We start from the raw sequence: 27,852 nt of genomic DNA on the forward strand, positions 1-27,852 counted from the left end.
GTGCGGGGTCACGGGGCCCCGCAGACCACAGCCCCCGGGGCCCAGGGCGGCAGGAGTCGCGGGGGACGTGCAGACAGCGCCGGCCATTGCGGGACTCCTGCCTCCTCCCCTCGGCGGCTCTGCAGCCTCGGGTGGGGGTCTCGGCCACTCTGGGCACCGCCTGCTCCCCCGAGTTCAGCCAGCAGACGAGAGGCTGAGGTGGGGGACCCCTCGGAGGGGGTATCTCCGTGGAGCCGCAGCCGGGGATGCCAGCAGGCGGGGCCTGGTCGGCCTCAGGCAGGAGCGGAGCGAGCATCAGGGATCCCGGGGCACAGCCCTGTCCCCGCGCCCTGCCTGTCCCTGACTCAGGCCGCCCCTCCGAGCCTCTGTCTCCACGGCGACGGCAAGGAGGAGGCCCTCGCATGGGAGGAGGTTCTCCCCATTTTACAGGAGGATCAAAGTCACTTGAGGCGGGGCCAGCGGCCTCCCAAGGCCTCTTTCTTCCGTCCCCTCCCCAGCGGGCGAGGCGGCTGAGGCGGCCACCCCATCGCGCTGGGCCACTAGCCCTGAGTGACAGCAGAGGAAGAGGGGCAGCCGGCTCCGCCCACACCACACCTCCACCTGACTTCCTTCCTGCCCCGCCTGGTTTCTTCTAGAGCGCATGGACCCCCTCAGATGCCCCGGAGCCTGCCCTGCGGGCAGCGGCCACACCAGACCACCAGACCACCCCTCCGTCCCGCCGGGCCCAGCGGAGTGAGACCAGACCCACCGAGGAGCCCCCCGGGGTGCACGCGGGCGCGGTCACACGGATTTCCGAGCCAAGGAGAAGATGGGGGCAGGGCCACCCCCCACCCCTCGTCTCCCCCCCCCCGCACCCGGAGCACATCACACCCCCATCAACGCACACAGCTCCCCCGCCCCGCCCTCCCCCCCCCGCCCCGCAGCGTCAGGTCAGGGTGCGGCCGGCTGGGGCGGGGGGGCACGACGGCAGGACCCCAGCTCTCCGATGCCAGGGCCTGCCCCCTTCCCGAGAGCCCCCTCTTCTGTCGGAGGAGCTAAGGGGCACAGGTGGGAGGGCCTCTCGCCGCCACCACGTTGCTGCCGATTCCCCACAGGTAGTCAGGGCCCCCAAACTAGCCTGCCCCCGCCACCGGAACCCCTCGCATCCTGAGACCCTGAGGCGTGAACTTGTAGCTGCCGGGGAGCCACGAGCGGAGGCGAGTCTGGAGCTGGCCCCGCTGGGGGTGACGGGCAGGGAGGGTCTGCGGTCGCTCCAACACAGCGTAGCCCCTCTCCACCCACACCCACCGCGGAGGGTGCAGGGGGCGGGTGGCAGTCGGGGGCCGGGGCCCAGGGCCGGCGGCACACGGCTTGGCTGACTGGGGAGGGAGGGGTCCCCGGCCACGGGCCCCCCCCCCCGCCCCCGGCGTGGTTGCCGTCCCTACCTGTCACACTCGCCAGCCTCAGCCCACCGAGGAACCCACCGCACCTGGGGCTGGGGACCTGGGGACCTGGGGACCGGGCAGGGCAGGGGCTTTCCCGCCGCAGGGAGCTTGGCGTCTCCCGAGAGCGCCCTCGGCCGCCTCTGTGCCGAAGTGCGGCCCGGGACTGGCGGGTCTGGATTCCCCGGGAACCCCAGCGGGCAGCCGGGTGGGGGAAGCGGGGCTTCACCGGGGGCTGGGAAACGCTCTGTGGGGCCCAGCGGGTGCCCGCCACAGGGCCACCGCTCCCTCAGCCTGGCACAGCCGCTCCGCTCTGGCCCGGACGCCTGAAGCAGCCAGGCAGGCCGTGAACAAACGGGGATGGCTGTGTGCCAATAAAACTTTATTGACCGAAAACACGCCGTGGCCCCCGGGCAGTCACTCACCAGCCTGCGCTCCAGACCAGCGCCGTGCCCACGGGCCCCCTGACGGCGCGGGAAGGGAGTGGTCTGATTCAGGGGGTCTGGGGCGGGCCCGATGCTCTGGGCGTACAGGCAGTGGTGCTGGGGTTCCCGGGCCACCAGACACACCCAGGCCCCCGGCCGCAGGCAGCGGCTGACGCCTGTGCACCTGGGAGCAGCTCCCGAGGCCCAACCCCACCATCACAAACGACGCTGCAGCTCACGGTGGGTGGGCGTCCTGGTTTGCTTTGCTTTGCTGTGCACACGCGCCATCGGCCAGGCCGACGTTGGGCTTCCTGCCCAGTGCTTGGTTGGGAACGGCCCCTCCAGGCCGCAGCAGGGCTCTGTGGAAGACCTGAGCGGATCTACGGTTAGCCAGAGACGCCAGCTCCAACCCCGAGGGTGCCCGGGACAGCCTGCGCTGCGCCCACAGCCCGGACCGGGGGCTGCGTGGGAAAAAGCGAGAACGAACACGGCCGATGCTGGCCGGGCTCCCCAAACGTCTGCTCACTTCCTACCCACTACGCAGAGAGCTGAATCCTCTAACAACCTAATGCTGCTGCCTCTGTGTCACAGAAGGCACTATGAAAACACAGAGAGGTTAAGTAACCCGCCCAAGGTCACACAGCATTTCCCAGCAAGACACTATACGCAGGGGTTCTCTCTCCCACCCGGGGCCAGGAGACCACGGACTCCCCACCCCCTCTAAGCCCAAGCCCCCACCCACGTGTCCGCCCCCCCCACGAGCACGCTCCAGGGCCCCAAGGGGAACACCAGGCCCCTCCCGCGTGGAGCTGGGACTTCGGCTGACGCAGACGAGGAACGGGGGGAGCAGAAACGACGGGGCGGCGGCGAGAAGACCTTCCACAGGCCCAGCACGCGGCCCACGCGGCAGCCCTCCGCCCCGACCCCAGGACGGGGGGACACCACCGGAAGGGGACCTACACGGGCCAGGCACGCGGGCGAGAAAACGCCCCCCGTCCTCCGCCAGTGGCCCAGGGGACGGCACTGCAGGGCCTAGCTGCCTGCAAGGCCTGTGCTCGCCAACAGGGGGCGTCCCGCTGGCTGGGGGTACAGGGCTGGGCAGGGAGGACGTGACCCAGCTCGAGCCGACAGACACCGCCGCAGCCGGGGGGGGGGCGGCTGCACTCAGAGAGGAGAGCAAAGCCCCGTGGAGGCGATGCCCATGGTCCAGGGAGCACAGGTGGGGCCGAATTCTCAGGCAGCAGGTCCCCCCAAGTGTCACGAGAACCTCCCGAAACCCCCGGCAACCCCAACTGTGCTCCAGCTCGCTCGCTCACTGGACAAACCCCATGGGGGTCTGCCCTGCACGAGCCTCGTCTCGGGACAGTGGGGGAGGGGGTCCGAGGCCTCACCGCGTGCTTGAACGCAGTTGGCCGGCCGTTGTTTAACACCCAAATAAACGGCCTCCCAACTGAGAAGTTGTAACAAAAGCAAAGGCGATAAGTTCTGGAAAACTCCGCCTCAGAGTGACCCGACTACACGCGGCTGTCACCTCTGAGGTCGCTCACGGCCACCGCGTCCACGGGGGGGGGGAGAAGCCAATGCCCCGGCCCCGCCCCAGCCCAGGTCAGTGGCAGCGCGGAGCCCGTGGGCTCCGCCCCAGGAGCTGGCCGCCAACCGCCCGCTGGCACTGCCCGGCCGGCGCGCCCACAGCGCCCGGGCAGCGTGTAATAACAACACACTCGCCCCGTGACGTCCGGCCCTGCTGCAAGGAGACGCCGACCGTGGGGCCACAGCCTCCCGCAGATCCGGTCCTGCCACCCGGGGGTGAAACCTCGGCCTCACCGGGACGAGCCCCGCCCACCTCGGTCCTGGGTCCCGGCCCCAGGGCCCTTGTCCTCGCTGTGCCCTCTGCCTGAGCCCCGACGACACCTCCTTAGGGAAGCCTTCGGGGGCAGCTCGGGGACCTCGTTTATCGCCCGCACTGTGGAATCACCCGGAGTGGCAGACACGAACGCTGCTCCCTGTCACCGTCCCCCGACTCTAGGCAGTCCAGCTTGGGGTGCCCGGGTACGGGGTCAGCCAGCCCCCCCTCCTGGGGGTCCACGCTCACGGTTTCAGGGTGGGACTCCCACGGCCCGAGCCCCCCCGCCCCCGAGTCGTGGCCCGAGAGAGGGCTGTGCTCGTCTTTTCCCAAAACAGCAGCTCAGCTTGACGGTCCCCGGGGCACAGCCCCCCCGCCTCCCGGGGGCCCACCCGCCAGCTGCCTCACTGAGAACAGTGTCCCCTGGGGGGCATCGGGGGGACTGTGGGCCCGAGGGGCCTCCCACAGGTCTGTTCCCACTTGGCACACAACGGTGGGAACCAGAGGCATCTGCTCACGGGAGCCCCGAGTCCAGACCCAGTCCTGCCCCCGGCACGGAGGAAGCGGCGCGGCCTGTAGGCTGGGCCGCCAGGGAAGGGGACTGACCCCCCCCACCGGATGCCCGTCCCTACCGGGCGGCCATCCCCAACACATGAGATCACACTCAGCCAGAAGCACAGCCCGGTCCGGGGGCGACCTGGCCCTGCCTGGCCTGCTGCGTGTCCCCACCCGAGTGCCCCCGCTCAGCTGCCCAGGGGGAGCCAGCGCCGGCCTACTGGACAGTGGCTGCCCCTCCCGAGTGGACGCGCTTGGCCGGTCCTGCCTGCAACACCTTCCCAGGTCACGCTGTCCCCATTCCAGCTCCCCAAGCCTCCGGAGTGCCACGGCAGCTGCGACAAGGTCACCTGTCCCCCAGCAGGAGCTGGGGGAGGAAGCTGGGGGAGGGGTAGGAAGGGGGACCAGGAAGGGGGGTGGTGCGCTCACATGTCTGAGACAGAGAGGGAAGCAAAGACCCCAACCCTGATGCAAGCGGGAGACCGGGGGGTGAGGGGCCTGCCCACCCCAGGGCAGCAGGAGCCGATGGAGGGCAGGACGGCAGAGCAGCAGCCCCAGGGCCCTGCCGGCCCGGAGCCGGAGGGAGGAGCCGGCCCCCTCCCTGGACGTCCCGCTCAGGCCCCGGGAGGGGCAGGTCCAGCAGCTGGGTGCCCAGGAGGGACGCTGCGTCTCCCCACACCCTGCTCTGCGGACACAGGAGACCACAGGCCACGTAGCTACAAGGAGACCCAACTGGACCTGCTCCCCAGCTGCCCCCCCTCCCCTCCACGCGCCATGGGATGAACCCAGTGACGAGTCACTCTCGAGAACATGCTCCCCCCGCAGCAGGGCCCCCCATCCCTGGGAGGCTGCGGCGGTGGCCGCACGGTCACCACTGCCCCCAGGACAGGAGGCCCTGCCGCCCGGCCGGCAGCGGCCTCCCCCTTGGTCCCCGACGGTCCGCACAGTTAAGGTCAACCGATGACCCCAGCGCTCCTGGCCTCGGGTCTGCCCCTCGTGGGGATAACTCGGCCCCCTCGCCCATGAATCACGAACTGAAACCACCGTGACGTCACCCGGTGCTCGGAGCTGGCCCGGCCTCGGCCAGTGACTCACCTGGGGGAGAGGCCGTCTGGGCCCCGGCCCCACCCACGAGGCCACCAGGATGGGGACCAGGAGACAGGGGCTCGGCCCTTTCCCGCCAACGCTCAGCTGTGCGGGCCCTGGGGAGCTGGGCATGAGGCGCGTGGGTTACCGAAGTTCATGGAGGGGCCTGTGGTTCCCTCTGTCAGAATGCGGAGAAGCTTCCAGAAGCAGACGGCACCCTCCGTCCAACAAGAAAGCCATCCTGGCAGCCCCAGCACACGCCGCCAGCCTCCCGCCGGGGCAGGGCCGGGCGCAGCGCGGTGGACGGCGGGACGGGCCTTGTTCCCCCGAGGGCAGGGCGGAGAGCAGCCGGGGGTGGGGGGGTCTCTCAAGTCCGAGGGTCCGAGCCCACACACCCCCAGGGCCAGTGCGCCGCACCAGGGGGCGTTACATTCCACGCTTACAAGCACCCACACCGTCCAGACGCAGGCGCCAGACGACGGACGGCAGCGCAGCGTGGGGAGTGCAGCGAGGGCGGGTGCCAGCGGAAAACCGGGGGGACCTGCGCTGTGGTCGCACATGCGGGCAGGCCGTCCCCCAGCACGGATGGGCCAGGCCCCCTTCCGGCCACCGAGAGAGCCCTCAGTGGTCCCCGGCCTCTGGCTTAAACCCGGCTCTGTCGGCCCATCTGCTCTCGGCCCATCTGGGGAACCACTGATGGCCGGCCGGGGCTGCCAGGGAGCCTGCACTGTGCCTCTGTTTCCCTTCTGCCACCTGCTCACCCACACTGCCCGGGCACCTATCAGAAACACAGGCTCCCGGGCTGCACCCGGGGCACCACCCACCTCCGCGTTCCCAGCCCCCTGGGGAAGTGCGCCGGCACCCGCTGGACGCCAGCTGCGTGGGTCTCAGGGCCTGCGGCCCAGTCTCATGCCCTGTGGCCCCGGGAGGGCACGGCCGAGGACGCCGCTGCAGCCGTGCGGCCCGGTGGTGCTGGGAGGGGGAGGAAGGGCTCGGCCCAGGGGGTGGGACTCCCCCCGCCGGCTCTGGGGGACAGCTGCCGTGTCCACGCCAGCCCCGCAGAGGCCCCCGAGTCCGCCTCAGCAGCTCTGCATCGAGACAGTCAGCAGAGGAGCCCCATGGATGCCCCCACCCCCCAGCTCCCTGAGGAGCAGGTCTGCGGCGGCTCTGTCCCCAGCATGCAGCGGGCCCTCGATGACGGCCCTCTGGGCGGACACCCCATACTGTGCACCCAGCAGCCGGGGAAGGGGGTCCGACTTTGGGGAGGACGGCAGGAGGGCCTGTCCCCGGGCATCTGTGGGAGCGGGCGGAGTCCGCCGCCCCTCGCAGCCGTCTGTGGCAGTGGGTGGTCCCGAGCCACAGAACCACTCCAGGACCAAGGACGGGGCCACAGCCTCCGGCAGAGGCGGGGTTCTGGGGGTGCTGAGAGAGACTGCAAGAGGGGGCGGGGGGCGGGAGAGACAGGCCGGGGGGGAAGCAGCTTGTGCATCTCCAAAGTGCACACGGCACCGGGGCCCTGAAGGGCACCCCGCAGACATGGAAGGGGCTTCCAGCGGCCGGCCCCAGGGCCGGGCGGAGGGGCTTCCCGGGGCGTGGAGCCCGAGACACGGCTGCGCAGGGAGCCCCCAATTCGGTGGACCCCTCAGTGAGCCCCTCCCCTCCCTCCCTCAGCCTCTCTGCGCCCTCGTCTGCACAACAGGGGCCCCCTCCTGCGGAGCCGCCCCCACGGAGCCCCCAGCGCAGCCTGACCAGCGAGGCAGCTGGCGCGAGCAGGCGCTCGACAAGCAGCTGACGATGCTTCTGAAATAAACCGGAAGGCCTTCCTCGCCTCCCGCTTTTCCACAGCCCCCACCTGGCCCTACTGCCCGCCACGCCTCAGCGAGTGTGTGCCTCCTCACGGCCCTTTGTTGGGGTTGTTGCCTCCCAGTCTAGAAACTTCTGAAGGCGCCCCCGTCTCCAGAATGCCACGGCTCGGTCTTTGGAATTCAATAGCTCCCCGCTGGCAAGCCTCAGTCCCACACAGCTGGCTGACGGGAAACCCCGTCCGCAGCCAAACCCGCCACCCCTCCAGGCCCCGGGCCCGCGGGGACCAGCGCCCTGCCCCGGTCACTCTGGCCCGACGGGCAGAGCGCCGTGAGGGGCGGCTGGACCCGTAGACGGGTTTGCCGCCCTCACCACACGCGGCCCGGCCAGCGGGGGAGTGGACCCCGCTTCCGGAAGCGTGGTTCCCGGGAAACAAGGATGGAGACACAGGTCCGGGTTAGGAAGCCCACCTGCCGCGGGCCGTGGGACTTGGTCACCGAGCAGCTACTTCACAGTGGACGCCGGGACCCCAGTGGGGGGTGGCTGAACTCGACGTGCCCAGGGCCCAGCCTTGGCTGGCCGGGGAAAGGGAAGGCAGCAGCTCCCGGAGGGGGGACAGGACGAGGCCCATGCCGGGAGAACCCACCCAAGAAAACCTGGGGTCCTACCACCCCAGTGCCCGCTCTGCTGGCCCTTGTCGCCCTCCCCGGGGCCCTCAAGGCTACCGTGGTCCCAGGGAAGGACTCACCTCGACTAACGCCAGTCCGGCATCTCACAGCAACATCGTCGGCCCCCCGGCCACGACGCAGGGGCCCCCTGGACCCCGCCTCCCCCCACTGGGACCTCCCAGGATAGGCCCAGGCTGACCCCCAACAGCCGGGAAGCGACACAAACCCGCCCCCCGGTCTCCGGAGCGCCAGGCACTCGCAGTACCCCAGCGTCGGTCCTGTTCTCTCCCGGACACTTTTCTAAACCAGCGCCCTTTTCTGTCCACGCCGAGGTCAACAGACGCCTTCTGCACAGAAGCAGACGGCAAATCTCCCGGGCTCCGCAGTGTCTGTCGTGACTACTCACCTCGGCGGTGCGGACGGACGGACGGACGGGAAAGCCGCCCCGGCCACAGGTGAGTGAGGGGGCGTGGCCGTGTGCCAATAAAGCTTTATTCACAAAAGCTGCGGAGCTGGCCGAGCGCCGACCTGACTTAACCCTTCAGTCCCCGCTGGGCAGCGAGCTCTGGAAACCCACAGGTTCAAGTGCGGGCTTCCCTTTCATTCAGACACGCGTTAAAACACACACAGTTGTAAGTTCTTGAGCGTCAGCTCCGTGGGCCCGCCCACATCAGCCTGGAGACAGAGCCCCTCGCTAGGGAAATGCAGCCTTTTAACCACTGGGCCCAGGGATCGTCGCCAGGCTGAGTTCTAGAATGTTTCAAGCTGAGAACCAAGTGGCCATTTCTCCCAGCTCTGTTCTCCGCTGCTGTGGAAGGCCAGGCGTCCCCGGAAGGGGCGTCCCAGGCACCCCCCGAGCAGGACCCATGGGGAGGGAGCCGCCGCCGCCGCCAAGCATGCTGGGAGCCAGCCTCTCACCTGGCCCTTCCCGCGCCGCCGATAGCTCCGCCTCACCAGGCTCTTGTAGTTCTCATTCTTCTTGGTCAGGTAGTAGTAGAGGACGCACTCCGCCACCGTCTGCGGGCGGGGAGAGAGACAGGGCGGCCAGGGGCCCGGGTTCAAATCCCCCCTCTTCCGCGTCCCGGCTGCGTGACCTTGGCCAGGCTGCCTCACCCGTGCCTCAGTTTCCTCCCCTGTGAAATGGGGACACTAACCGCGCACACCGCACACCTGTCATGAAGACCGACTAAGTTAACAAGGGCCCAGGGCGGCGCCCGGCCCAGAGGAGAGGCCGCGTCGTGGAGGCGCTCTCTGCTCTGCTGGTGCCTGTGGTGCCTGGTGACACCGCAGCTGTCCCCTGCCCTCCCCGGCCCCAGGACATCTCGGCTTCCAGCTCCCAGCTGGGCAAGTTCAGGTCCCCGACCCGCGCTGGGTCCCCCCTTCTCTCGCCCCGCCCTCCTCCTCTCCCCACTCTGGGGCCGGAACAACCCCTACCAGCTTCCCGCCCCCACACTGACCCGGGTGCCCTCGCCGCTCTCCACCCCCTGGAACGTCCACGGCTTCCCTCTGCCCGGGGGGTCCTCGTCCCCCGGACCGGGACCCGGGACCCGGGACCCGAGCCCCTCCCCGCCCTGTCCGAAAGGGCCTGGTCGGAGGCAGCCTCGGAAACAGCGCAGAGCGCCGGGATGACGCCTGTCCCTGTGGCCTCGAGCCCCGCTCCAGGGGACAGCCCGTTGGCGCCGGGCCATGCCAGGAACTCGCCCCCAGGGGTGCTGCCCAGGAGCTGCTGGACGTGAGGGCCGGAGGCAGGCACCCCTCACCCCCATCTGCTTTCCGGCACCCACCCAGGATGGAGGCCGCTCCCAGGCAAGAAACACGTTGTATCCCCCGACGCAGGTGTCTGCGAGCGGGGCGATGGGCGTGTTCGACTTCCCCTCGGACGGCTCTGGAGAGTGCCTCCCCAAGCCGGATGACCGTGACTGCCCCTCAGCGGCGGCAGCTGTCCCCACAGACCCTAACCCACGGCCGGCCGGGCCCCAGGGCTCCCACCCTGCTGTCGGCCTCGTCCACACTCTGGACCCGCGCAGGACAGAGGGCGCCCCCTGCTCAGACCCGCCTGGGAGCACCAGTGAGGTCCTGTCCTGGGCCACCTCCGAGCCAAAGAACACCATCACATCGACCCTCCGGTGTAGGGAGGGACCTCTGACCCCCTCGTCCCCAAACAGCGCTGCTCAAGCACCGATTTCTGTAACCCCTGCCACCCTCTCCAGGGCCCCCTGGGTTGTCCGGCCCTTAGCAAGGCCCGTCACTAACTCGGGAGAAAGGCTACAGGGGTGGGGGGACCCAAAAAAACCAGAACTGTCTTCTCAGGGGCGGGTCCTCGCAGTCCAAGCTTCCCCCGCTGGGTGTGTGTTCTAGAAAACCTCTGCATCAGTGTGCCAGCTGGTGTTGTTGTGAGAGGCTGTGTTTGGCTTCGGAGAATTTTTGTAAAGTGTGCTCTGTCGATGTATTTGCCCATCTCGTGACGAGAGGTTTCTGAGCGCCCCTGCCCGCACCACACCGAGTGCTCAGCAGTTTTTGGCCCAAAACGGCATGACCCCTGTGCCCCGCCCTCCCTATTCACTCACTCTCACCTCGAGCGAGTTTTTTTTTTTGTTTCCCCAGATGAAAAAAGTCCCCAAAGGGAAACGTTTTGCCGATGTGGAAGTGGTGAAACAAAAAAACGGCAGAGCCCCTAAAAGGCAGCAAAGCCGACGAGTTCAGACACTGTTCTGAGCAGTGGGGGAGGGACCGTCCCGACAGGCGTGTGGTATCCAATGGCGAGTACTTGGAAGGGAACTGACGTTTAAGCAGGTAAGAATGAACGCACAATCTTTTAGAAGTGACTCCCGGGTTTTCTGGGTCCCCCTCGTATTTGGATTTCCAGGCGGGGAGAGGCGTCCCCCCCCGCCCCTGGCCCGTCCTGCCCCGGCCATCCACTCGTGGAGGGCAGACCTGGGGACGACTCAGACCCACGAAGGACACCGAGCTCCCACTCCGCCACCCTGCCACGGGCAGCAGGGCGCTGGGTGAACGCCGCCCCGAGAAACAAGATTTGGGGGGGTGCTGCTTCCAGCACCCAGAACAGCAGCCCGGGAAGACAGGCCTCCGGGAGAGCCCATGCCCACTCCGTCCTGGGACCCCAGGGTCCCAAGGGCCCACGGACAGGCCACGTCCAGCCGCTCGCCAGCTCCCCGGACCTGTGGCCCTGTGGGCGCTGACTACCCCGTCCAGCCTCGGGGACCCAGAGGGGGCCTTACTGTCCCTGGAGACGCCTTGTGTCCGCCTGCCGAGGGGGGCCGGAGTAGAAAGGACACTGCTCCAGGCGGTCTGGGGCTGAGGCGGGGTTCGAGGCCGCGCACACCAGCACCACGGGAAGGTGCGTCTGGCGAGGACAGCGCTGCTGGCCGGCAGCACGCCCAGCTCAGCGTCCGGGAGCCAGCACACAGGGAGAAGTGGAGGGACCAGACAGGCCGCTGCGTCCAGCCCCTGGAGGAACGCCACTCAGGCCCATAAAGCCTTAACGAGGGCGTCAGGGCCGCCAGAGCCCAGGCCCGGTCCGCGAGGACGCCGGCTGCCACCGCGGAGGCGCGGAGACGCCCTGCACGCAGCTCTCCCGGGGTTTCCCGGCGTGCAGCCCCGCCTCCGTGGGCCCTCGGGGCCGGGGCGGGGCCTGCGGCTGCTTCTCCCCAGAGGGGAGGAGGGGGGAAGGACTGACAGACACGGCAGCGAGAGAGCAGGAGGCCGGCGAGCAGAGGCCTGGCAGGCGGGGACAGCATGGACGCCAGCAGGGCGCATGGGGCGGGGCGGCGGGGCCGGCGCACAGCGGCAACTCACCTTCCTCTCCAGGAAAGATGCGATCAGGCCGAAGTTCTTGGGGTGCTGCATGAACCTGTGGGGGGAGAGGGGTGGGCCTGAGCGCCGGCCGAGGGGCGCTCCTCAGCTGGGCGGCCGCCGAGCTCCCGGGTGCCTGCCATCTCTGCTGGCCCGGCTGGGCGGGCGCCGCCCCACTCGGAGCAATTAAGCCCACGGGGGTGTGGGAGGGCCAGGCGGGCGGGCGGGCCGAGGGCTAAGAGAGGGCGTTCCTCGGAGTGAGTCACTGGTTTTAGCGCCTTTGAAAATATATTTGTTTGTCCTGCCGGAGGCGGCTTCCAGGAAAAATGAGGACATGGCATGCAGCTCTTCGGTGGGGTTCCCCCCCTCCTAAATCTGCTTTTGTTTCTGTCTCCAGCTGGGCCTGGGAAGCTGGCCTCTCGGCCCCCGCCCGAGAGGCCGCTGGGCAGGTCTCCGCAGCGGGAGCCCAGGCTCAGCGCCCTGGGGTGGGGGTGGGGGGCGCGCAGAGCAGGCCAGCCAAGGAGGCGGCGAGGAGGGACTGCAGCCAGAGGGGGTGGCGGGAGCCGGCTGGCGCCCCACCAACTGGCTCCCTGCAGCACCGGGAGAACGGCGGGGAGAGTGCTCCGCCAGGCTGCAGTGCCAGGGCCGCGGGACCCGCGGGCGGCGGGGGCGGGGATGTGGGTCAGGGCTGCACTGGCCCCAGGGATGCCGGGCGGAGTCGCTGGCCAGGCCGGGGCCCTGGGGCCCCCAGAGGGAGCCTGGGCCAGTGCCTGACCCTCCAGATGGCCGGGCAGGCGGCCAGCCCGCCCCGCCCCGCCCCTGCTCCCCGGCCAGACCCTGGAGAATCCGGAAGGGCCTCTTCTCTCCTCCCGGAGGAAGCCAGCCGGCACCGACAGCGGGCGTCCCTGCCCGGGCTCCCAGCGCCTCGGGCAACTTGCAAGGCTGGAGCGTCCCCCCTCTTCCACGCAGATGGCATCCCCTCCCCACCCGCTCCCTGCCCCAGGCAGTGTCCTTCCCCCTCGGGGGCTTCCCCAAGCAGAGGCACCCCGGGGTCCGGCCGGGAAATTCCTAGGCCACCTGTCCACCTCCCTCCCGTCAGCACCTGCGCCCTCTGCCGGCAACGCAGACATCGCAACGTGCCGCGAGGGGGGGCCGCGGGACGGCTGACCCACTTTAAGGACAGGGAGCCGGAGGCTCCAGGAGGGGGCGTGGCAGGCGCCACACCACCCCCACGTGACCCTCGCGGGCCCTGAGCACCACCGATCCCGCTGGAGAGGAGACCCCAGGCGGGACCCCAGTCCGGCACAGACGTGCTGCCAGCGGGGGCCCCGTCTGGGCACTGCCAGCGGCCACGCCTGCATCTGAGCAGTGGCAGGGAGTCTCCTGGAACATGGCAGGCACCCAGGACCACCGTGCCTTTCTTCTCTTAGACGAATCAGCAGAAACATTAAACACGCCAGGGGACTCTCAATACCTAGCGCAACAGTAATTCTCAGCATCCTTGACTGTTCCGTAGTCCCTTCACTGGCTTAAAAGCATGGAGCACCTCACGCGGGACCTGACCCGATGGGGGCAGGGGCACTGGTCCCTAACTGTGAGGACCTGGGAGGAGCCACCGGGGACCTGGGCTTCTCTGTCTGAGCTTAAACCCCAGACTCGCCACGGGGGACTGACCCCACGGAGCCACTTCCTGAGGGGCGCTGCTGAACCGGGACCACCGGCAGGTGCCCGACCTGCACGGCCGACCTGGCCGGCCCCCGACCCGGCCCCAGGTCTGGAAGACACGCTCCCACGGAGGAGGCCTCCTCCAGAGGTGCAGGGGGAGGTGGAGGCCAGCGGCCAGCGGCCAGCGGCGAGGCAGGTAGAGCCTGTCTCCCACACACCTCCTGGCGGTGCACGGAGACCCTGTCCGTCTGTCCCTCCAGGCCTCTATGTCCCACCCTCCGGCCTCGAAGGGTCCAAGGAGGTGCCCTGTTGGCATCGGGGGTTTTCCACCCATCTCCCCAAACGCAGCCATCCCGCTTTTCATCCAGAGGCCCCCCCGCTCCCCTCCTCAGCATCCAGCTCCTGCCTCTGCTTCCAAGGCGCCCGCGCCCGGGCTCACCCCTCCCCCGCAGGTCTCTGAGCCCAGCCGGGCCCCCTCCCTGCTCCTGCGCTGAGCCCATCTGGCCTCTACCTTTCACCAGCTGTGTGGCCTTCAGTAAGCGTCTTAACCTCTCTGAGCCTGTTTCCTGCCCTGTGTCACGGGGCGGTCCCAGCCCTGCTGTTCTGATCGCTAACGAAGAAAAACGCACAAAACCCAGACGACGTCTGGGACAGAGCGCTCCGCCGGTCACCACTGGTCACCACTGCCTGAGCAGAGTGAAAACCCGAAAGCCCTCGACCAGCCGCGCATCCCCGAGCGAGGCAGCGGCGGCCCCGCCCCGAAGCCCCTCCTGCCTGAGCTCACGCAGGCTGCCTTTCTTTCCACCGCGCCCTGGTGGGGCGGCGCCCCCAGACCCCCGTCTGCCTGCCTGCAGCACGGGACGGCGTCTGGAAACGAGACCCCCACCGGCGCAGTGAGGGGAGACAGGTCGGACCAGGGCAGGGCGGGCCCCACGCCCAGCGTGAGTGGGGACATTCCTGGGAAGACCAGGGACGCAGGGAACAGAGGGGGAAAAACGCGTGAAGACAAAGGCGGAGGAGGGGCGACCCGGCTGCGAGCCGAGGACTGACAGAGCCGGCCGGAAACCTCCGGAAGCCGGGGCGGAGACGGAACAGGCTTCTGGGTGTCCCCGAGGGCTCCCGGAAGGCACCAGCCATGCGGACACCTTGCCCTTGCACCTTTGGCCCCCAAGACTGGGGTCATCGATTCCCGCTGCTCTCCGCCACCCAGCGTGGGGTCACGGTCAGGGTCACGGCCACGGCTGGGGCGGGGGCGGGGCGAGAGGCGACCCGGAGCCGGGACTCACTTCTCGCGGAAGGTTTCCTTCTCCTGCTCGCTCCACATGTTCGTGACCTGCCGGTCCTTGTACACCTTCATGGGGTCGTCCATGAGCCCGTTCATGTTGATGAACTTGATGCGCTGCTGGTCGGCGTCGTACAGCATCGGCGGGATCACGGCCAGCTGGCGCATCTGCTTCTCCAGGTTCTGGAGGGGGACGGGGAGGCGGAGGGCCCGGCGGTCAGGGGGAGCGCGCCCCGCCCACGCCCGGGACCCAGGCGCATGATGCGCGGGGGATGCTGGGGAGCCGGCGCCGGCCGTGAGCGAGAATGAGAGAGCAGGTGAAACCAGAGAGAGGGGGGGCGGCGAGCGAAAACACAAACCCATGCGTGCGGGGGGGGGGGGGGGCATTTAAAGGCAGCTCGGACGGGTTCACCGTGGGCAGAGCCGTAAATCAGGCGCAGAGCGCAGCAGCGGCATCCGGCCGCCCGGGCTGCCGAGAGGGGGGCCGTGAATCTTCCCCGGGAAATGCGGGGCCATAAAACACCGCGGGAAGACGGTCGGTGCGGCCTGGCCGTCCAGGTTCAGAGGCGCACGGGGTGGGGGGCTGCGGGCGGGCTGCCGAACCACGGGCTCCGCAGTCGCCCAGCCCAGCCCAGCCCTGGCGTCCGGCTCCTCCCAGGAGCTCACCTGGGACGGGTGTGCGGTGGGAGCCACCCACAATGCATCGGGACGGCCACGAGAGGCCCTGAGCTGCCGCTCAGCTGCACTCCGCTCCGGAGACCCCTGCAGCTGCCCCCGACTGGCCCTTCAGTACCCACCTCCGAAGGCAGGCGAGGGCCCAGCAGGCCCACGGTCAGCTAGCTCAAAGGACCCCCGCCCAGCCCCCCACATCCGACCTCTCTGCTCAGTGTTTGGGGAGGCGGGGGTCAGTCCTGACCCAGCGGGAAGAAGGGCCCCCACGGAGGCCTGAGCCTCACCCTGCCAGCTGCCCGAGGAAGAGTGCTGGGGGACCACAGCTGCAGCACCGGGCACCGGCAGGGCCCCTGGCTCTTCCGTCCAGCCCTTCCCCACGGGGCCTGCGCCCTGGCCGCTGACAGCCCCCTGGAGGAGGGGTCGCTCCCTCTTCCTGCCCAGGGACCCTCAGGTGGGCCTGGGCTGCCGCGGGCAACTCTCCGCCCTGGTCCCTTTCCGCCCCTCTGGATGAGGCTCCGTCCACACCCCTGGGGACGCCAGTGGCTATGTTCTCACGTGGCCAGCACCTGGGGACACTGGGTCAGCCCAGATGCCCCGGGCCCTGAACAGGCGGGGCACACGCAGGGAAGGGCCACCCACTCTGGCTCCGGGGCAGACCAGGCCACCCACACGGCTGTGGGGCAGGCTGGTGGCTGCGGCATCGGTGCGGCTGTGAGCAGAGGGACCCGGAGTTCTGCTTTCTGCACACCGACAGCGTCTGAAACAGGGGTGCAGCCACGCTTCCGAAGGAAGCCCCGTTTCCCAGCCCGCGGATCCCCCGGGTCAGAAAGGCGCGGTTAAAACACTGATTCCCAGGCTCCGTCCGAGGTGGGCTAAGTCAGAACCTCACAGGGGGGTGGGGGCCAAGGAAACCAGCCCTTAAGCCGGACACCCCGTCCCCAGGGCTCTCGGCTGCCCCACGGAGCCGACGGAGCCGTCGGGGCCGGAGTGGCGCCGGCTGGCCCGGCGGTCCAGCTGCTTGTCCCACGTGGGAGCCACCGGTGCCCACAGCCGCCCCACGCTTCTGGATGCGTCTGCCGTGGCTGAGGGGCTGGGTTCAGTTTTACTCTGTCTCAGCCGGTCTCAGTGCCAACGGCCTCTGGCTACTGCGTGGAGCCGGGGCAACAACACGCCCCGCCTGGAAGCCGTCCCCAGGAGGAAGACCTCGCCCCCTCCTCCTCGGAGGCGCCCTCGCGGTGACGCTGGGGACGTGGAGGAGGGGCCGGCACATCGCACACCAGACCTGAGAGACCCAGGAGGGGCCAGGCCGACACCAGCCCGTCCCCAGGAGCAAGCGCCTCCTCCTCTCTCTGCTCCGGCGACTACAGCCAGGGTCCCCCCCAGGCCGAACTCTGGGTATCCAGGTGCCCCTCAGGGAGGCCCCGGAGGACACAGAGGCTGAGCTCGGGCTGGCAGGGTGGGGAGTCCTGACGGGAGGTCCCCACCGGGTGGACAGTGGTGCAGGGGGCTTCTCCCTCTGTCCCGGCTCTGTGCAACAGGCACCCGACCTAGACGCCCGGCGCCCAGGCCCCCGCCCCCTGGACTCAGCCAGTGGAAGTCACTGAAGGGAGGTGGGGGTGGGAGGACCAGGACGCCAGGGGACTGACCCCCCAGCTTCCTCCTCCCTGCGGCATCGCGACGGAGCCACGTCCTGCCCGGGGGGCCCTCCTCCGCAGCCCTGCTCACCCTCTGGGCCCAGGCGCCTCCCCACCCCGGTCGGCTCTGCCCACGCTGGGGTAACGAACCCTGGCTCCCCGCCACCCAGGGCGGCCCGGGCTCCAGACCGCAGACTCACCTCCTGCTCCGAGAGGCCGTCGATGATCTCGGACACCTCGTGCTCGCTGCGTGCGGCCGACATGGAGAGCCCGCCGCCCCGCTGGCCCACCCTGCTGAGAGCCAAAGGGACACACTCAGGACCAGCCCCCGGCGGCCGGCGGCGCAGGCCCGAGCCCACAACTTCCCCCAGAGGCGGCGTGTGGGCAGTGGGGAGGGCCCGGGGCCCCCACACCCACCCACGGGGACAGCCTCAAGCCCAGGGGTCCAGGGGAGGGCGCGGAGCCCCTGCCCTGACCTGGGGATGCCAGAACCCCGACACGGCAGGGGCTCGGCCCCTTCTCCCCTGAGACGCCTCGGGAGAGCCCGTGCTGTCACCGCTCAAGGCCCGTCACCTTGTCCACGTGAACTAGAACAGCAAGGACAACGGAGACCGGAGCCACACGTCGCCGGGCCCTGCTGTGCGCTGGGCCCTGGTGCTCGGGCCCTCACGCCATCCACATGGCAGCCGCGTCTGCCGGCATCCTGCCCCTGGCTTCCAGGCCGGGCGGTCCCCTCCCCTTGGATCCGTGCCCCCCACACCCCGGGATCTCACACTCAGCCCCCGCGGAGCCAGGCAGGCCACACTCGAGGGCGGGGTGGGGCTGGTGGGCGGTAGCCGGGGGCACGGCAGCAGGAGCCCTTGCTCACGGGCATGCCCTCCAGTTTCCGGTGAGAACCACAGCCAAGCGGGGCCTGAATGCGGCGGCCCCTGGGGCCACGGGTGGGAGACCCGGCTGCACTGTCCACGCCACAGCAGCCAGAGACCTGTGCTGGCCGGGCCACAGCTGCCCGAGGCCCCGGCGTGTCCTGGGAGGGGGGGAGGGGGCGGGGAGCGCGAGGAAGGCGCCCGCTCACCTCTGCACGCGCTCCTGCAGCTCGCGCTGCTTGCGGATCTCAGGGAACTGCTTCTCGTAGTACTCGCGCACCTTGCTCTCCCGGGCCCGCCGCCGAGGGTTGCTCTCGATGCGCTCCACCTTTTTCTCCCAGGCCTCCATGAGCTGGTCATAGCGCTGGCAGAACTTCTGCTCCTGGGCCACAGCAGGGGGCGCTGCTGAGGGCCCGCGCCCACCCGCACGCGGCCTCCCGGCCGCCCCGCCCCCCTGTGCGGCCACACAGACACACACGGCCACACGGATATACACACATGGTCACGGACACACACACACAGGCACAGAGGATCACATACACTCATGGTCACACGGACATGCCCACGCACACGGTCACACGGACATACGCACATGGTCATGTGAGGCCTAGGCAAACCCGGGCCCTTGAAGAAAACCCACGGACTTCCCCAAGGGCACGGCCGCCTCCCTCCCTGGGGACCGGACCCCACCTGGCCGCCCCCTAGCCAGGCCTCGTCTTCCGGAAAAGCCCGCCCTGTCTCTGTCCGTGGCTCGTGCTTTGTGTCACACGCAGGGCCCTGCCGCCAAACCCAAGGTCGCGCAGACCCACCACCCCGAGGGGTTTTCCTCGGAATGCTGCCCTCTGGTGTGCTGTGAGCTAATGCCCTGTTAGTTCTGGGGGTGGGGGGCCGGCCCCACCCCTTGGTGCACGAATGTCCAGCTGCCCCAGCGCCAATTGCTGAAGAGACCACCCTCCATCACTGAACGGGCTGGCCTCTGGCTGCCCTCCCATTCCAGCCCATTCGTCCCCCCGTGGGTCCTGACGCCAGAACCACCGTTTTGAGGACTGCAACTTCTTCACGTGTTTGCAATAGGGAAGTGAGACCTCCAACGTGGTCGCTCTCTTCCAAGATGGTTCTGGCTATGGGGGTCCCCTGCCACCCCGCATTCAGGTCTGGCTAGCAGCTGCCGGGGTGGGGCGCCATCTGTATGCTGGGGGTCGCCCTGAGCAACCGCTCACCCCGCGGCCCGGCATGGCGGGTGCTAACAGTGCCCGCCACCAACGGGAGAGGGAACTGAGGCTGGAAGGCAAATGACTTGTCCCGGCTGGGACCACTCCTGCCCTGCCAGGCGCAGCTCCAGGCGGCCATGCGCTTAGGGAGCAATGCACAGGAGGTGCCCAGAAGGCGCCCCCAAACCAGGGAAAGCAGCCTCACGCCAGGGGACAGGGAGGATGGCCACCTGTGACCAGTGTCTCTGCCCGAGCCGCACGGAGCCCACGGCCCTCCAAAGGCCTCCTGCAGGGCTCGGCCGCGAGGGGCCGCCAGCCCGCGAGAGTCCAGCCCTGCCCCTCACTGTCCTGAGCATGCGGTTCGACCCCTCCCCATGTCCAGCAACGCACGCCGGGGACAAGGAGGGGGCTCATCTGCCCGCCCTGCCTGCCGCTCAGGCTGCAGCAGCAGGCGGGCGCCGGGTGGGGATGAGCAGACCCGTGGCCTGGGGGCGTCCGGGCCAAGCCCCCGCCCGGGCCTTTGGCTCACCAGGTAAAACGTGAGGTCGAGAGCCAGGGCCTGCCAGACCCCGCCCCCGCCCCCGCCGCGGCCTCTGCGGTTCAGGGTTCTGCTCACGAGGGCCTCTCTCGGGACAGCCTCCGCAAAGACACCAGGGGCTCCTGGGAAGTCTCCGGTGCTTCTGCCTCTATTTCCCCCCCTTTTTTTTAATTAAAACTTTATGGATTATGTTGCCTCAGTTGTCCCAATCTCCCCCCTCTGCCCCCTCCATCCAGCACCCCCCACTCCCTCAAGCCGTCCCCCCACCATTGCTCACGCCCATGGGTCATGCGTGTAAGTTCCCTGAAGAAGCTGATTCCCCCTCCACCCACTCAAGGGGCCCCCGAGGAGCCATTTGAGATTTCTTAAGAACAGCACACCCACCCCAACTCCATCCCCAGCAGCCAGGGGTATCCCTTTTTAAAATGTCAACCAGCCCCTCTTTCCCCCAGTGAACCCCGGACGCCACCCCCAGGCAGGACACCTGGGCGCACCATGGGCCCACTGCACCCTGGGAAACGTCCCCGGCGGACCGAGGGCCCCCGTCGTGAAGCCTCTGCGTTCTTCGCTAAGTCCGCACGCAGCGAGTGAGCCGAGCGTCCCGCTGTGTTTAGAACAAGACGCAAGCGTTCCGTCCGAGCAGTGATCCGGCTCCCGGGTTTTTGTGCCAGCACCCCTGCCCCCGCCCCCATCCCCCCACTTTGCTCTGCCCCACGCTCCCCCTGCGGCTCCTGCCTCAGGGCCTCTGCCCTGGCACCCAACCTCCAGGTCCTCACGTGGCTTGTTCTTTGTCACCGAGGTCCCCACCCCGCGCTGCCCCTCTGCCTCCTCCTCCCAGGCTCAGCACCGCCCGGCCGCTCACCAGGCCCACAGCGGGTCCTCGGGGAACATCTAACTCGACGAGTAGGACAGGATGCCCTGTTTTACGAGCCCCGTCCACCCTACCGGCTGCCCCTGGTCATCGTCTTGAGAAACGAAGGGCTGGGAAGCCAGCCGCTTCACACCCCACAGGGCCGTGGGGTCCCAAGCGCCGCCCATCCGGCTTCCCACCTGCCCAGCGTCTGGGCCAGAAGTGCCTCCTCTGTCCGAGGGCTCAAACCTGCTCACAGGAATTCAGGTCCCCAGGAAAGCTGGTTTGTCAACGTACCGACATACAGAGTTGAGAGGAAAAAAATACTGCATGGGAGTAAAGGTGAAGCCGGATCGAACCTCTCCTGAACTCCACCCAGTGGGCCTTTCCAGCTACACAGACTTTTTTTTTTGTTTACTGTCTAAGCCCAGCCCTTCCTCCCCTCAGAGCCGAAAGAACACCAGCAGGTAATGGCTCCCTCGGCCCGCCCCCGCCCCAGGAGGAAACAACCACCTCACACCCCAGCTGCGCAGGCTCCCTCCCGCACGCTCTCCCGGTGGGCACGGGAGCCCGCACCCATCCCTCGGAGGCGGCCACTGCCTGCGGGGCCGGGCCCATTTCTGAGGGAGGGAGCCCCCTGCCATCGCCCAGCTCACAGCCCACCCCAGGCCCCCGACTCTGACCATGAGCCTCTCTCCTTCCGCCGAGAGCGCGCACAGTGTGCCCTCAACGACAAGGAGCCAGCCCGCCCACCAGTGCTCCGCTCTTCCCCGTCCGAGCTGGGCAAGAAGGAGAACCCCAGGCCCCGGCTGCACCGAGGCCTCCTTGGGGCGGCCGAGCCCGGAGCCGCCCACTTCCCTGAGGCGGCTTCTGTCCCCAGCGTTCCTTCGCAGCCCGGACACCCGGGGCCGGGACGGCGGCAGAGCCGCGGGGTCCCGGGGAGGTGGCCCCGACGAGAGGCTGGGGGTGGGGGGTCCACGGGGCGACTCACCCATTGTTTCCGTGCGTGGTTCCTCCTCTTGAAGTACAGGATCAGCTTCTTCCGCATCGCCTGGTTTCTGCAGGGGAGGGCGGCGGGGGCACCTCGGTCACCCAGGTGCCCGGCCCCCCCCCCGCCCTGGGTCTGAGCGCCGGCCCCAGAGCAAGCTGCCCGGGTCTCTCCTGTCCCAGCGCTGATGCGTGAGGGAAGCCCCCCCCCCAACACCCACCTCACGGCGCTCAGAAGGCCTGGGATCATCCAGACACGGGGACTCCCAACAGCCACCAGGGCCTCAGGAGGCCAGCTGCCGGGCTGGCCACACTCGGGGCTGGCCACCAGGCTTCCGCCCCAGGCCAGGAGGCACCCTGGGCCTGCCCCACCTACCCAGACCCCCAGGCCCCCGGGGCAGAACCCAGTGTCCCCACCACCTGGCCTCACGCCCCGAACTCGGACGGGAAGGGTCCCAATGAGAAGGGAAAGGCCACAGGCCCACGTGCGCAGCGGCCCCTCTCTGCAGCCTCCGCGGACCCCAGCTGGGCCCGAAGCCCACTCCCTCCCCGCTCCCCCGACTCGGAAATGCCACGGCCACAGTCATGGAATTGGCGGGGGCGGGCACCAGGGTGGAGGCCCACGTGCCACCAGAGGAGACTCTGAGCAGACCTCAGAGGCCGTCTCCCTGCCTCGGTTTCCCTGCCCTGGAACCCGGGAGCAAGAGCCGCAGGCACCACTGCCTACGGCCCTTTGGCAAACGCGCACTGAGCACCCACTGCGCACCAGGCACTGCTCTGGGCGCAGGGGACACAGCAAGACACCCCAAGCTCCCAGCCCTCCTGGGGGTGACAGCAGCACCTAGAGGGACAGCCCGACAGGAAGTGAGGAAGTCAAGACCGTCCTCAATCCGGGAAGTTCACTGGGGCGGCGGTTACTCCGGAGCCGCCGGAGCCGCCGGAGCCGCCGGGTCTCTCCGAGGCGGCCGCACCGAGCGCAGCGGCAGCACCCGGCCGGGGGACAGTCCACAGGCGCGGGCGCTCCGGGCGGAGGGAACCGCCCAGTGCACAGGCCCCGAGGCAGGGACGGAACAGAGGGTGGGCGGCCCACGCGGCTGTGGCCACGGCAAAGGGTCTGGACCTGAGACGGATGGCCGAGAAGGGGGGAGCCACGGGCCCGGGGGCAGCGTCTCCGCCGAAGGGGCCATTTCCCACGGCAGGTCCCCCGAGGGGCGGGAAACACACAGGGGCATCTGGGAGGAAGAAGTGCTGGAGAGAAGAGGAACAGGTCGGAAGGCCACGGGCCCCCCTGAGCCGGCTCTCTCTGCCGAAGCCGGGACGCCCGGGCGGCAGCATGAACACCACCGATCGGAACGCAGGAGCGAGGGAACGGCCCGCCGGCCCACACCGACGCAAACACACGGCTGGCTGAACGGGCGAGTGCAGGAGAAGGACCGGGGCTCCTCACAGAATTCTAACTCACCCTCGGAGGGGGAGGGGAGGGAGGGAGGGAGGGAGGAACCGAGACCGCGGTGACGACCGGGTCGGCACCACTCGGAGCAGGAGCGGGACGTGCGCCGCCTCTCGGCACCTCCCCGACATCCCCCGGTCACCGTGGCGTCCCCAAGTCCTCTGACACCCCTCCAGGAGGGGAGCCGGGCTGCCTGCCCCCACGACAGGAGGTGGGACGCAGGGACTTGCTTTCACAGCGCAGAGGACGGAAGTGGACGGAGGGGAAACGGGGAGCGAGGTGGACACCACCATGTGGTGGGTGTCGGGGACCCGGCCAGAGTGTGGCAGGGACTCTCTCCCAGACCCACAAGCCCGGGCGCTCCCGGAAACTTCCGACGAGACCAGGTTGGGGACAGTCTGCAGAACCCCTGACCAGTGCACGCTCCGCCAGGACGACCACGGGAAGGCGGAGGGACGGGTGCGGACTGGGGACCGAGGAGACCCGGGGACAGCGTGAGACCTGGACCCCACCTCGGCCCGGAGAACGGCCGTCGGCAAGAACACTGGGAGACGCCAAGGACGGTCCGGTTCCGCAGGCGGCGCCGCGCCCCGGCCGCCGCGCCAGGTTTGAGAGCAGAGCCTGACGCTGGAGACCCTGGGGCCGGGGCGAAGGGGGCGTGGGCTCCTGTGCGCTGGGTCTGCAACTGTCCCCCGAGCTGAGCTCTCCTTAAGTGGTTTCATGAAGAGGAGGGGCGCAATCTACCTGAGAAGGCCTCCTCGAGGGTCGCACGTAGTTTCCCCTAACACCTGCGCCGGGGGGGGGGCTCGGTGTGAGCCACGGGTGGGAAGGTGCCCCCTCCCCAGGAAGAGGCTGGCGCGCAGCCCTGGGCCTCAGAACGCGGCCGCATTCAGAAAGCGGGTCTCAGCGGAGACCGTCGGGCGGAGCGAGGCCTTCCCGGGGCCCTGGTCCCGCACGTCCAGCGTCCTCGCGAGAAGGGGGCGTGTGGGTGCGGAGACGCACACGGAGGAAGGCGCCACGTGAGAACACGGCGAGAGGGCCGTGCGAGGGCCCAGGACAGACGCGTCGCCGAGGACGCTGGGAACCTGGGAACCGGGAGAGGCGGCGCAGGAGCCTCCCCAGTCCCAAGTGGCACCCCAGTTTCCGATGTCCGGCTCCGTCACCGAGAGAATACGGCACTGCTGTGCGCGCAGCCACCCGGTCTGTGGCGCCGGCCCCGCAGCCCCGGGCCACCAACCCCGGGCACCACGGTCTCTAACAAGCAGTGGAGCCAGGGCTGCGAGCCCCGTGTGCGCCAAGGGGCGTGGTGCAGCGGCCCGCGTCTCCCTGGCCCGCCCTCATCCCCCACTGAGGCGGGCACCGTGCCTGGCACCCGGAGGCACCTGCTTGCCGTGGCCCCCGGGGGTGAGTGTCCACAGGTGGCAGATGGGCGCAGCCCGCCCGCCGGAGCCAGAGCCCGGTGTTTGGACCGCGGTGCTTTCTGAAAACCCCCGGGCAACAAGGAGAACCAGAGGCTGCGGCGTCCAACGCCCAACTTCAAGCTTCTCGGGAAACACCAGGCGGTCTGGCCACACTCCCTCCCGGCCACAGACTGGGAACCGAGGCCGGGGGCCCCTTTAAAGGGGCAAAGAGCCTGCCGTTCTCCAGCCAGAGCCTCCAGCCCCCCCGCTGTCCACCCCCAGCCCTCCACGCTGCCTTTCTTCCCGCAGTGGGGCCAGCACGAGGGACAGCACCCCGAGACGGCGGGCTGGGGTATCCCCTTATGCAGCGTCCATCCAGCAAACACTCCTTGCGTGTTTATCTGGAACCAAGAAGCGTGCTGATGTCGGAGATGCGAACAGCTAACGGCGAAGCTGGAAGCTACGGGACAGCCTCTCGGGGGCTCCGGAGGGCGGGCGGCCGCCCCAGCAGCAGTGGGGGTGCCCGGGGGCGGCCTCCGACGGGGTGCGAGGCGTGGCTGCAGGCGTGTGTGAGACAGCCCAGCCTCCGGGGCGCCCTGGGCCTCGACCTCTGACCCGGAGTCGGGAGGGGAGACGAGAATCAGGAGGGAGCAGCGAGGAAACGGAAACCCCGAGGACGTTCGAGGCGGCGCTGGCCAGGCCCCGGGTGCGGCCAGCCCTGGGACCCGTGTGGTTCTGGGAAAGCGAAGCCTGGGGCAACCGGGGAGGCTTCCTGGAGGCAGGAGCGTCTGCGCCCAGGCCTGGGGGACGCGGAGGTTCCGGGCTCAGCAGGAGTGACGGTGGACTTGGAGGGGGAGAGGCAGCGTGTCCGTCCGGGGCTGCTGGGGAAGGGTCGGAGGCAGCCAGCCAGGTGACGCCCTGGGAGGAGCCTGTCCCACGGGGGAGGCTGCCGGTCCACAGCACTTTCCCCGCGTGAAGCGGATGCTGCAAGGGCCTGGCGCTCTGACGGGCAGGGTGCAGGGACGTGCCGAGGCCCCTGGGCTGGAGGGGGCAGCACCCGGATGCGTGGATGGGGCTGGCCGAGGAGCTCAGCGGTGGGACCCAGGGCAGGTACCCGGCCCCTCTGAACCCCCAGACCAGGACCACACGGCCCCAACAACAGGGACCTGGGCCCCGAGAGACCTTCCAGAGTGGGCAGCCCCTGGGCCGGCGGCCCCAGGCGGCCCAGCCCCCACCCCAGGCAGAAGGGGGGAGAAACTGGGACCAGAGGGGCCTGGGCCCCGTCACCAGGCCAGGGCGTGGCCGCACGGCCCTCGGGAGCAGTCGGTGGATGTCCCCGCGCGCCGCCCGCCGGGTCACACGTGGTTTTTCACGACAGCAGCACCTTCTGCAGAGACCGGTCCTGCCGAGGGGCACCTCCCCCGACACAGCGCCCACTCCTGCCGCTCAGGGCCGCCCCCCGCCCATCCCCCTGCTCCCCCCCCAAGCGGGAGAGGTCTGAGGAGCCGCTCCTGAGGCCTGGGGGGAAGGTCCTGCAGCGAGCCCCCACCGTGGGGCGCGGGCGGCCCCCCCACCTCCTGTCGCGGGGAGAGCGGCAGAGGCGGTCCAGGCGACTCGAACACGTCCGAGACCGCCGGTGCCGCGGGAAGTCAGGCGTGAAATTAGCTTCAGCCCTGCGGCCCGGCACGCAGACACCGGCACGCAGACACCGAGGAATTAAAGGGACGGGGCAGCTCCTTGGGGACGGGTCACCTCCCAGCTGGTAGCGATTACAGCAGCGGGGGGAGGGGGCGTGGGAGGGGCGGGGGATGGGGGCCGCGAGGGCGAGCCCTGCACCGCCCCAGCCCGATTCTCTCACTGTTCCGACTGCCGCCGCCTCACCGGCGTGTGTGTGACCCACCGGCCTGCACCACAGGACGTCGGGCCGTGCCCCCGGCTGTCTCCCCAGGCCCAGGACGCAGCCGCACACTGCACGGCAGGTGTGTGTGGGCTGGGTGGGAGGGCGGGGTGCGAGCCTGGGTGTCTGCAGGCCGAGGAAGGAGATGGGAAGCACAGGACGTTGACTGGCCTGCCCAGAGCAGCCGGAGACAGGCGCTGTGCCCTTCCCGCCGCATGGGGGGGGGGGATGGGGGGGCACCCAAGGAGCTGAGAGGGAGTGAAGGGCCCTGAACCTGCCCCTGCACTGTCAGCGTCCGTCTCGGGAAGTGGCTTCACTGTGCGCGCCCAGAGCTGCCCAGGCCCCTGCCTGACCTTGGTATCCACGGGACCACCCTGTCCTGATCCCCCACACCCCCACTGTCCCCACAGTTCCCACGGGGTTCGGCTCCACCGGCCTCCTCACCACCACCACTTGTCTAGGGTCTGCAGTGACCTTGGCCAAGGTCTCACCACCCCCAAGCCTTTCTCCCTGCAGCCACCACCAGCAGGGGCTTCAAAAACAAAAACCCGGCCCTGCCACTTCCCAGAATAAACCCCACCAGGAGTCCAGCCTCCACAGACACATGGACAGCATCAGGAGGTTTGCATGCCCCCAGGGATGGGGAGCTCACCACTGCACATACACACTGCAATTCTACCCCAGGGGCACTCAGACAAGCAGACAGGCTAGGCTGCCCCCTGGACCCACTAAACACTGCCCTTCAAAGTTGCACAAAATAGCCTGCACCCTCTCCCAACACAGCCTTGAACAGCCCAAAGACTGTGACCCCGAGTGCGCCTCCAACCTAACCCCCAGAGCACTCCCAGCCAAGTGTCCCCAAGAGGCAAAGGCTGCACCCCTGCACCTTCTGGGTTCCAGGGCAACAACACAAAGGAAAACCCCTTCCTCAGCCGATGGTGCTGGGCTCCCCCTTGTGCGCCCACAGAAGAGCCAGAGCCACCGCGCCTCGTGCCCAGCTGGAAGACACGAAGTCACCAGCCCCGGCCAGTCCCGGCAGCCCCACCACGCCAGCCCAGCTCGCCGAGTGCGCATGGCACACAGCTGATACATTTGATACATTTCCGCCCTCAGCGTCCCTCCAGGGGAGGGCCCCAGCAGCACCGGGACTTCAGCCGCCTGCCTGCACGGCCTCCGGGCCCGGGGAGCGCCCTGCTGCTCTGCACCCGGCAGCTGCGCCACAGCCCGCGGGACGCTCCCGGACAGGCTGAGGCCGGAGCCCAGACCTCAGGCCCCGGCTCCCCCAGGGCCCCCCGTCATCCTGAGCTCGAGGCGCTCCTGCGCTCACAGGGTGAGGACTCTAGGCACCCCCCTCGTCTCTGGAGCTGTGCGTGTGCAGCGTCCTCGCCCACCCGCCCGCCCCACCTTCGGCCTGTTCCCTGAAGCTCCACAGGGCCCCTCCCCGGCCCCTCCCGGCCCAGGCCGGCTCCGACCCAGCTGGGCTCTGCCTGGCCCAGAACCCCGGTCCACACCGCCGCCCTGCCCCACCTCCCGCGCCCGGGCTCCCGAGACCCGAGAGCCCGCCCCCTCCCCCGAGCCTCTGCACGCAGCCCGCACCAACTCACATTTTGATGTTCTCATGGTACTGCCTGGTGTCGGAGGGCTGGTTGTACAGCGGCTGCAGGGGGGAGAGAGAGGGTACCTGTGAGCGGCGGGCCGGGCCGGCTGCAGCCCCACCGCAGACCCAGCAGCCACCGCGCCCGAGGCCCGGGCGCCTGGGAGCGGCCGGTCGTCCAGTGTGAGAGCC

The 27,852-nt window shown here is 69.3% G+C and overlaps 1 protein-coding gene across 18 annotated transcripts in view; it reads right to left on the reverse strand.

The window, feature by feature from the left end:
* The window catches only part of NCOR2 (nuclear receptor corepressor 2), a 155,305-nt gene that overhangs the window by 56,164 nt on the left and 71,289 nt on the right, over positions 1 to 27,852 (reverse strand). For 14 of the 18 annotated variants that reach the window (XM_045845675.1, XM_045845707.1, XM_045845693.1 and 11 more), the window contains 7 exons: positions 27,671 to 27,723; positions 21,324 to 21,390; positions 17,943 to 18,115; positions 17,068 to 17,161; positions 14,566 to 14,744; positions 11,618 to 11,672; positions 8,720 to 8,818 (listed from right to left, as the gene is read on the reverse strand). In XM_045845675.1, the coding sequence (XP_045701631.1) occupies positions 8,720 to 8,818; positions 11,618 to 11,672; positions 14,566 to 14,744; positions 17,068 to 17,161; positions 17,943 to 18,115; positions 21,324 to 21,390; positions 27,671 to 27,723 (720 nt within the window). The remainder of the gene's footprint in view (positions 1 to 8,719; positions 8,819 to 11,617; positions 11,673 to 14,565; positions 14,745 to 17,067; positions 17,162 to 17,942; positions 18,116 to 21,323; positions 21,391 to 27,670; positions 27,724 to 27,852) is intronic. The other 4 variants (XM_045845803.1, XM_045845794.1, XM_045845684.1 and 1 more) reach the window with 2 other exon arrangements.

The sequence above is a fragment of the Phyllostomus hastatus genome, unplaced genomic scaffold (genome assembly GCF_019186645.2).
Source record: "Phyllostomus hastatus isolate PE091 unplaced genomic scaffold, TTU_PhHast_1.1 phas_contig_1162, whole genome shotgun sequence".
Lineage (NCBI taxonomy): Eukaryota > Metazoa > Chordata > Mammalia > Chiroptera > Phyllostomidae > Phyllostomus > Phyllostomus hastatus.